At 40.7% G+C, this 9,023-nt stretch overlaps 1 protein-coding gene and 1 long non-coding RNA gene across 2 annotated transcripts; one reads left to right on the top strand and one right to left on the bottom strand.

Annotated features, from left to right (window-relative positions):
* Positions 1-2,499: 2,499 nt before the first annotated feature.
* On the top strand, positions 2,500-3,145 carry LOC133008446 (uncharacterized). Its single transcript, XR_009680517.1, has 3 exons — positions 2,500-2,589; positions 2,709-2,802; positions 2,894-3,145. It is a non-coding gene; the product is annotated as an uncharacterized LOC133008446 (long non-coding RNA).
* Positions 3,146-7,626: 4,481 nt separating this feature from the next.
* Positions 7,627-8,742, bottom strand: LOC133001646 (proteinase-activated receptor 1-like). The gene has a single exon (XM_061071308.1). The coding sequence runs from the start codon at positions 8,740-8,742 to the stop codon at positions 7,627-7,629; it is 1,116 nt and encodes a 371-aa protein (XP_060927291.1).
* Between the last annotated feature and the right edge of the window lie 281 nt (positions 8,743-9,023).

The following is a 9,023-nucleotide window of genomic DNA, read 5'->3' as shown; positions in this document are numbered from 1 at the left end:
GTCGTTTCTAAACATGTTTGTTTGGTCTTTAGTGATGCTGGTTGCAGCTCTCTTTCTGAAACTGTAAAAGTGACCTGCAGTAATTGAGCCGGGGAAAATAAAGAGCTGCTGCAGGACTCAGTCCACAAAAACCCTGAAGCTGTTTGTTCAAAGTTCTGTCAAGTTCAACACAGTTTGCAGAATCCCAGACTAATTAATCTGTTGTCATTGCTGCTCCTGAACGTGCCTGTTGTTGTGGACATACTGTTGTCGTGATCACAGCCAGGTTACAGCCATTGTCTGTGGCGCAGACTACGCATGCCTGACCATAATTTTTAGCATAGGTGGAGAAACCTTTCGTAAACCAATGTTCCGTGATCATAGATAACATCCCCGTTTTAGATTTATGATCTTTAACCAGAGCTAACTTAGCATAAAGAGGGAAGAAATATTTAGGAAAACAAGGTTTGTTGTCAGGACCATTCCAGACACCAGTTCGGAACATAGACCCAGAGGTCTTCCATAGGGAGATCTCAGGAAGAGTGAAAGTGGACTGTACTGCAGAGAGAGAGAGGAGGAAATATCAGAAGTGATAAATAATGTCTGTGTATGAAAAAGAGGAAATGACATGTTAGATGTGAGTGTGACGGCCTGTTTGTTTGAAAGAGGAAGTGGTAGGCGAGTCAAATCAGTCAAATCCGTAGCATTTTTGCATTCAGCATCCGTAGTATTTGCACAACATTTGCATACAGCAACAGTCTTTGGGAACAAAATGGCCGACAGAACTATGATTAGACTGTGATGTGCTAACTTTTTAACAGAAGATGTGAGGAAGTTTTGGTGTTGCCAAAGGGCGCCCAAATCATGAGTTCACACTGAATGCCACTGCATGAAAAGAAGCGTTTGTGTCAATCTGTGTCGCAGAGAAGTGTTGGCACATCCTTCGGTTAACGACTTTCACACGTATCTGCAGGCAGCAAAGGAAACGCTCAGGGTTCCTGCAGTTGTCAAGCCTGTGAGCTGTTGAGATTTGACCCCCCCTGCTCCAACTCCTAGAGGACGCTTTCACATGCAAATGACAATGCTCTGAGCTTCACAAATGCAAATCAGATTCCCTGAGAGCAGATAACACCAATGTGTAAGAGGCACCAACAAACTATCTGGCTGAGTAAACCAGGCTTAAAATAAATATTAAACCTGAAATTTTAAATTGTTCTTAAGTAAGTAAGTGTGCTATAATGAATTATATTGTATACCACGAACAAAGGTCAATGCAGTCAAAAGAAATGAAACAATGCACTTTATTTCAAATTTTTATTGTCATCCAATCCTAAATCTCAACAACTGTACAGAGTGGCATGATTACAGTCACTTTTTCAATTGTGCTGGTTAAATGCACAGAGGAAGTGTAAACCACACCTCTACCAGCAAATAAATGATGCTGGGTATGATCATCTGTGTCCTGTAAGCTCCAAACTTCTACTGGCTTTCCATAAAAATATCTGTCCTCCCAAAATACTGGCATCAAATTCACATGTCAATGGCAAACTAAGCTGTTCCATGAATTATAAATGGTACCTTTTCACCACTACTTTCAAAATTGCTATGAAACATTCATTGATTTAATGATTTAATAATAAAAATAGTAATATTTAATCCCCCATGGACTGCACAGTGACAAAACACAGCAGCCGGCTGTTTGGATACAACATACATCTCCACTCAGTTTGATTATTATTTTAAATATAAAGGAGACACAATATAGAGCTTAAATTCCTTCATAATTTGAACTTCAATTGTCTAATTGTTGTTATTAAACTTTCTCAGTATTCCATTAAAACAGTCAACACTTTTATCCAAAGCGACTTACGATAAGTGCATTCAACTATAAGGTTACGAACACAGAACAGCGTGAATCATGTGTGTAAATGTACTAAACACCACAAAAAATAAACCTGGCCTCAGTCAAATACTTATCCCATATGAATTAACCGCTGCTCACGTCACCCGCTCGCGTCATCAGCTGATGGACTCGTCCAATCAGAGCCTCGTAAACGCCGTGCAGCAGCGTCGAGTGTCCCGCAGACAGGAAGCGGGTCGTGTTTAGCTTGTCCCGTACGAGTGACTCTGTCTTCGGGGTAAATAACTTGCTGAAGTCGACACGACGCTGTTCCCTGGAGGAGAAGATGAGTGCGTGTGGAGGCAGAGCCGCGGGCCCGGTGTGGACGAGTCGAGGCGGAGAAGACGGGCGCACAGTCCCTGAGTTACGGTGAGCTAGAGCCGCCATGCTAACCACTAAGCTAACTGGTACATCTGAAAGCATGTCCGCCACTCTTTGGGATAGCGAGAAAGTTGCTTAAATACGAATACAGCATCGAGTGCTGGAGCAGATCTAGTGCATGTGTAAATATGTATGAATTACTTAGATGTAACAGTTTGTTCTCGTTAAGTTTTTTCATCAACGTGACTTTTTTCTGTATGTTTTCACAGCCTCAGCCCCCCCCCCCCCACACACACACACACACACACGCACACACACACAAACAAAGAGGCGTTAGGCTGAGACGCTGAAAGTCCGGATTTAAAGTGCAGAAAATGAAGCCATTGAATGTAAGTAACTGTTTATGAATTGTTTTGGTGTTTTTTTGCTGTGGATCTTCCAACGGTGATGCAGCGCGGCTATTTCCGTTTATTAATAATAAAGTCATGTTACATGTGTTGTTTTCCAGCTGCCTGTCCATGACGTACAAAGACACACTATGTGCCAGTATGATCCGACCAGACCTTACATCAGCATTGAGGAGTTGTCGGAGAAGAAAGAGGGTAAGGTTATATTCATTAAATAATTTTCCAGTTACATGTAAAGGTGTATGTTGTAATTGAACTGTGCTAATTTTACTGAATGTGTTTACAGCTGATTGAAGCGGGACAGATGACATGGATCCATCCTTCCACAGCCAGGAGTGCACCGACCTGTGTCCCACACTTCATATAAGACTGGAAGCTACACTGATCTCACAGCTACACACCACAGACGTCTACACACTGGAGAAGAGTCCCACAAAGAAGTCATGACCCAGAGGCTGCAGAGAAACATTTCAAGCCTCATCTGAGTTTTTGTACAATATTTTTGCTGTATGTAAATAAAGCTTTCACTCCACATATACCTTGTTCACATTTGTTCCCTGTACAATATGTTCACCTATAACATCAAGCATCACATGAATGTTTAGTTTTAATTAACTGCAGTGCTTTTGGTAAAGGCTTACTTATAAATAATAATAAATATTAATATATACATTTTTATTATAAATATTGTGTGGGAGGGGCTTACCCCACGTGCGGAATGCTGTGACCCCACGTGTGCACTGCAATGACCCATAAGGTGACCAATAGCAACACTTCTACCAACCAATCACGAGTGACATTAGTTTCAAGGGTCTGTGGTTTCCTCCAATGGTGAGTAGAGAGAGGTTCTAGCCAGCGGCTGGACTCCGATTCATATGCTAATTAGATCACACGTCGCGATCGGTCCGCGAGGCTCAGCGAGCCCCCCCGCGGCTCTCTCCTTTGTTCTCCAAATCCCCCTTAAGGTCCGCAAACGCCGATAGACCCACCTTGTCTTCACTGGCGAACGCCGAGGTAACATCATGGAAACAGTTGGTTACAGCAGGGGATTAGGCCTGTCCGTAGAGGTTCACTGTGACAATAATACTGCTTTTCGTCTAGTGTGCATATCTGGAGTCAGTGTAGACTTAGTGTTCTACCAGTAACAAATTATATTACATGTTGCATGCTTCCCTGAGTGCAATAGGCTCTGCTGTTTGGGCTGAGAGGTGATGAGGAAGAGAACTAGAGAGGAGAACCTTGTTATCTGAACAAACAGAGAAACCGGCAAGCTGATGAGGACCAGTGTGTAGAAGGGAGGGATGAGGATGGTGGGCACAGAGCCTGTGAGATACAACAGCGCCTCTTTGGAGATTTTCCCCTTCTGGGTGCTGGTTACAGTCAGCAGCCCCGTTCCAGTGATGTTGGTTTCATTATGCATCAACCTCCTGTTGTCAAAGCATTCATCAGGCATGAACACCGTTCTGTCATATATTTTCCTGCGGACTTGATCCCATCAGCATTTTCAAACCCCCCACAGATCCTTTGTACCATACAGTGAAAACACTCTCCATTCATCCATTCACTCATTCTTTCATTTATGTTTCCTTAAATGTGTCTGTAGCTCACTAGTTACTTTTATCAGCTAATCTTTTCAGCTCTATTAAATCAACACGATTAAGTATATCATAACTTATATACCATGATATATTCACATAGAATGTTGATACTTTAACTGTGTTTTTTTATTATTAGAAAATATATGTTTTCTTACCATTCATCGTATTTGAGTCGGCACACGCACACAACAGAACCATCAGCAAAGCTTTTTGAAACAACAAAATCATTGTGCTGGCGAAACTGAAGCAATGACTGATAAAAAAATGTTAATTTTTAAACAACAAACGGCATTTGCAAGCACAGAAACATTCCTGTCCACTGATATCCCATCACATAAACAGCTGCCAGTTCCAGTTTAAGAGTTTTCTGGTCCATAAGGGACATTTATTATTTATTATTAATAATTATTTTTCCTACAGTGTACAGCTATGTCCTTTTGATGGATATTTAAAGTGTAACTTGTTCTGGATCGGGTTGATTGAAGTGGAATTTTTTTATCTTTGGGAACTTTGACAAACACATGATTTAAGGGACATAGACAACAGCATGTTTTATATAATCATCCCATTACTTTTTTTACTTGAAGAAATATCCCTAGGGATGCCTATGTGTTTCTACTGTTTGTAACAGCTAAATAAGAGCATCGTAAGTAAAATGAGATGGGATGAATCTATCATCCCATCTAAGTACAAGTTAGTCTCTTTGTTACCTGGTAAGGTAAATCTAATGGCGTCTCCTTTAAGGAAATCAGATTATGTTGATATTGTTTTGATTAAAACAGAAAAATCTAAAAGCTGAAGTCATGGGGGCTTTAACCTTCATTTAACCTTTAACCCAAAAATGAGGATGGAAGTTAGTACGAATAAGAAAAATGTGTTTTTAAAGAAGGAGAAATGTGCTGGTTCTTTTCTCTTTCCGAGAGTTTGTAAGGTGATGAGGCCAGGAGGGGGTGGGAGTTATCTGACTCCTTTGAGCTTTATATCCCCAGGGAGTCGATATCTGAGCTCACAGACAGACAGACTAAATCTACTTCCTCACCAATTTATCTGTCACCATGATCTGTTTCTTATTTGTAAAAGAAGTGCATTTGAGATATACATTCATTTCATGTTTACGGCCTCCTTTTTTTATGAGTTAATATATATATATATATATACATATTATTATTTTGATTGTAATCCTAATTCATTATTTGTTTTCAGAAATTATGTTTACTCTCCATTGTGTCTAAATCAAAGTTTGCACAGAGTTACCAGGTTTGTGTTGGATTCTGACAGGATGATCTGCCACTGTTTTTTTTCTCTAAAAGATGAATTTAGTTTTCCACGTCTCTGCGTTCAACCTCTGGATTCGTCATTCACTAAAACAACTTAATAATAAAATCAACACTTACCGGGAAACTATAACAGAACTGAACCTTGGCCCAGGTCACTAAGTCAATCAGTCTTCTACAGAAAAAGAGTTCTCTCATACAGACGGACAGACTGCACCTGACTGGATGCTCTTCAACAATCTCTCTGAGATGAACAAGGCAACTCGAGAGAGCAGGAGAGAAATTTGGCAGTTGACAGGGAGAAATGTGCCCAGTAACTTTCTGGAAGATAAGAAAATACCTAAGAAGATGTTGATGAATGAAGCCCAATGACTTGTTTGAAGTGCAAAGACACTTTCTGTCTTGGGCAGGGCCGGGTCTAGACAGGCATGTATGAGGGGGCAGCCACAAATCTTGAGGGGGCATTGTGCTTTATTATATTATTATTATTATAAATTGGGATTTAGTTTGAGGGGGCACAACATTTATTTGAGGGGGCCAGGCCCCCTCTTGCCCCTGCCTAGACCTGGCCCTGGTCTTGGGTACAGTCTGGGGTGGGAATTGTAAGTCAACTCTGTCGTAAATGCAATTTACTGTTTGAGCATCAAACACGCACAGACACACACAGACACACATTCCTTCCTTGTGCCATGCTGCTTGAAAAAGGCCATCACACTTTATTGATTCATTTTTGTTTTGAGTTTGATCTTTAATATCATCAAGACTACTACATTGTTTGTTTATTGAAATATGTAATTAAAGTTTGTACATGAATGATAAAGTAAATAATGAAAAACTTCCATCCACCACAGTTATCTGGACTTGATGACGGACAAAGATGAAGCCCTGAATCTTGATGATATATCAGATAACAATTGACAATTTCTCATTTAAGATTCAGTTATCAGGGGGCATTATTTTAGTAGCCGTAGATCCATTGGTGTAAGTTAAATGTTTAAAGCTCAAAAGTGTTTATTTAAAGCAGTTTGGTGTTGATTGTCATCTTATTGCTTTTGCACGTCTAAAAACTGTGAACACGATTTACATAGTAAAACAAATGAATACAAAATAAATGAGTCAACTTTTTCCTCAGTAGTTCCTTCACAGCCTCACAAGACTCATCTCTGCACAACACCAATGTCTGTGTGTGTGTGGTTTCATGTAATTCAGAGTTTCCAATTATTTTATCTGCTGTAGAAAACTAACTTTAAAATGGTCAAATTACAGCTTTACTAGAACACATTCAGTACAGCACATTTATTACTAGTAGGAGGCAGAATGGATCTAACTATACCAATGTCTACAATTTATTTTGGTCTTCATTCTTATCAATCAGGACAGATCAGATTTTTACCTTAAGCAGACCCTGGCCCTATGGGAGTTTATAATGAATTTTCAAGTTTAAGAGAAGCTTGTTCAAGAAATATACTCACAAAAATGATCAGTAATCTGTGCCAAATCATGTAGCTCTACTAATATATGATGAAGTTATATTCTGTAAAATAGTATATAAATGTGTGTCAAACAGAAGGTGTATTACACAAATGTAGATTATAACAAAATTAATTACAACAGTGTAATCAACCATCACAACATGATATATCTAACATTATATGAATTGAACACAGGATAACATTAATAGTTAGAGTATAATTAAATGGTATATGTTTAAATGCATTCTATAGGTATACAACTTTTTATAATAGGCTTCTCAATTAAAAGTTCATAAAACCTGGATCACTTTTGGAATTTCTATCAAATCACTTAAAAAGCAGTTATAAAACAATATTAACCAAATCAAGACAGTTTAAAGATTTTTTGCACTTTGCTTCAGTCATTCAATAAAATGAGCTGGTTTTCAGAACAGAATGAACTGTGGTTTCATGACATTCGTCTGTGATCGCCCCACCTCCGGGAAGAGAGAGAGGCAGCATGGTTATCGAATTGAGCATGTGTTCAGGGCGTCATTGCTTGTTGACCACTGTCGACCAGACAGATCCATCCAACTATTCTGCAATGTTGGTCATATAGTATATCTGTTTTATCTGATTGAAAGCATGTTGTTTGGAAGAAACCCTGGTTTTAATTTTGCCTCCAAAATGGAGTTCTTATGGTATGAAGACTGGGTGGACGTCAACCTGCAGGTCACTGGATGTGGTTGTTCTCATCCTAGTTAAGTGACTACTGAGGCCAGAAAAGGAATGTCCACTACAGCCCTCCAAAATCTTCTCACACCTCAGTGTGCTGGAAAGTTGTTTCTGGCACTGGGATGAGCCAAAGTAGTAGACCAGGGGATCCAGGAGGCAGTTCAGACTTCCTAAACACATTAACACGAGATAGGCTGCGTAAGAGCCATCATTGCTCTCTTGGATCGCCTCAGCACCTCCGTTAAATTGCAGATAGTGGGCCATCAGTAGACAGTTTGTGGGTGTGAAACACAGCACAAATATCACCAGCACTGTTCCAGCCATCACTACTGCTCTTGTTCTCCTCCGTGAATGTCCTTGAACGCCGCGTGGGACTCTGCTCAGTGCCCAGATCACACGAGTGTAGGACACCACTGTGATGAGCAGAGGCAGGAAGAAGAAAGTGCAGCACAGGGCGATGAAGAAGATCTTGTAGTACAAGATTATCTCTTGCACAGGCTGGACATCGTGGCAGGTGGTGATGTTCAGCTGACTGAGGGGAAAAGTCTGGTCGTGGAGGACAAGGGGCACAGTGCCAGCGAAGGATAATATCCACATGGCAACGCAGGCCATGATTGCGTTCCCTGGCGTCCTCCAAGGCAGAGAGTCAAGAGGATAGACTACAGCAAGGAGACGGTCCACACTGATGCAAGTTATGAGCAGAACAGAGCAGTACATGTTCCAGTAGAAGGCTGCGGTGACCACGCGGCACATGAGCGAGCCGAATATCCAGTTGTTGCCCCCAAAGTGGTAGGAGATCTTGAAGGGGAGCAGCACAGCAAAGAGCAGATCGGCACAGGCCAGATTCAACATGTAGATGGCCGCCGGCTTCTTGGGTTTGATCTTCAGAGCGAAGGCCACCACTGCACAGATGTTGATCGGCAAGCTGATGAGGCAGATCAGAGTGTAGAAGGAAGGGATGAGGATGGTGGACACAGAGCCTGTGAGAAACAACAGCGCTTCTTCAGAGATATCCACCCTCTTGATGCTGGTTAAATTCAGCACCCCTGTTCCGGTGCTGTTGGTTTCATTATGCATCAAGATTCTGTCGTTACTGTCAACACTTGCAAGAAACGTATTCTGAATTATATCTAATAGAGGGAATTCCATCTCACTTATCGAAGGCTTTTCCATCTCCTTCAGTGTAGCTGGAGAGAGAGAAAGAGAGAAAAAGAGTCAGAGGATCCAAGATGTAAACAAAGATTGTTGATTTTTGCCAGATCTTTTTAAATCATATAATAAATATTCTAGAACTGAAACAATTACGTTATTTACTTCGTCAGTTGATTATCAGCATTGGTAAAACCTTTGACTGAGAA

Source organism: Limanda limanda, chromosome 1 (genome assembly GCF_963576545.1).
Source record: "Limanda limanda chromosome 1, fLimLim1.1, whole genome shotgun sequence".
In the NCBI taxonomy this organism is placed as follows: Eukaryota; Metazoa; Chordata; class Actinopteri; order Pleuronectiformes; family Pleuronectidae; genus Limanda; species Limanda limanda.
The sequence above is the reverse complement of the archived record's forward strand: the minus strand, read 5'-3'. Positions and strand labels throughout refer to the sequence as shown.